Raw genomic sequence first — 1,038 nt, forward strand, 5'->3', positions numbered from 1 at the left:
CACTGTAGGGATAATCCGGGAATGTTGAAATGTGAACATGAAGGTCTAATTAAAAATGGTTAAACCTACCGATTTGATTTGAAACTGTCTCATTGCTGTTTATCAATAAAATTATGAATAAAAAAATGGTTAAAAACCTCACAAGCAATAATAACATTATTTATCCCTCTTTTTCCTGTTTTAGGCCCAATATGTACTAATTTCTCCTGAAGTAAGTATTTCTTGAAAGACCAAAGAAAGAAAAATGACGAAAGCATGCCCTTTCCCTGTTTTCCACTTTGACAGTTTTAGGGTGTGTTTGCAGATGCCCACTAACACAGTGTGTTTTACAGGTGAGCTCAAGGTTCGGGAGTGCCGTGATCTCTGTGAGGTCAAAGGAGATGGTGAGTGTGAGGCCTCATTACTGTGACATTTGTATATTTGAAAAAGGAACATCCAGGCAGAAGAAAAAAGGATACATAATGCCATCATTTCCTTGCTTCTGTTCCACCAGAACTAGAATGGTCATTATGTGTTTAGGTGGCTGAAAAGAAAATTCTAGAAATACTCTGTGACACAGAATTTACAAGGGGTTCAGAGCTCAGTGCCCAGGTAAGGTCTCAGTAGCGCCCAGCCGCCGTCACGATGGCTGCAGCTGCCACCCCCTGCAGGGAGCTTCAGGACATGCGTCCTGTAGTCTCACAGAGCCATTATCTGGCCCTTTAACAGCTGTATAGTAGTTTACTGCCTGTAAGAACCATATTTTAGTCCTTTAGTTCCTATTTTTGCAGATACTTAGGGTCTTTTAAAAAAAATTATAGATAATGCTGTAGTGAGCATTCTTGAACCTATATTTTTATTTTTTTTGCAAACAAATGTTCATTATTCTAGTTCAATCTTCACAAACATACTGTACAGAGTCTTATATGGTATAAAACAAAGGAAAACATCTCTGTCTATTCAATTTAACACAATACCAAAAGGAAGCTATTAAGACTTTGGGGGAATTCAAAGGTACAAGAAAACAAAACGGTTATTACTAATTCCTCAGCTTTGACC

General features: G+C 38.0%; 1 protein-coding gene across 1 annotated transcript in view; it reads left to right on the forward strand.

The window, feature by feature from the left end:
* Gpld1 (glycosylphosphatidylinositol specific phospholipase D1) overlaps positions 1–1,038 on the forward strand; it is a 57,370-nt gene that overhangs the window by 52,726 nt on the left and 3,606 nt on the right. The window contains exons 23-24 of the mRNA XM_012516674.2: positions 185–211; positions 333–383. Coding sequence (XP_012372128.1) covers positions 185–211; positions 333–383 — 78 coding nt within the window. The remainder of the gene's footprint in view (positions 1–184; positions 212–332; positions 384–1,038) is intronic.

Source organism: Octodon degus, unplaced genomic scaffold (assembly GCF_000260255.1).
Source record: "Octodon degus isolate 3935 unplaced genomic scaffold, OctDeg1.0 scaffold00119, whole genome shotgun sequence".
Taxonomy (NCBI): Eukaryota; Metazoa; Chordata; class Mammalia; order Rodentia; family Octodontidae; genus Octodon; species Octodon degus.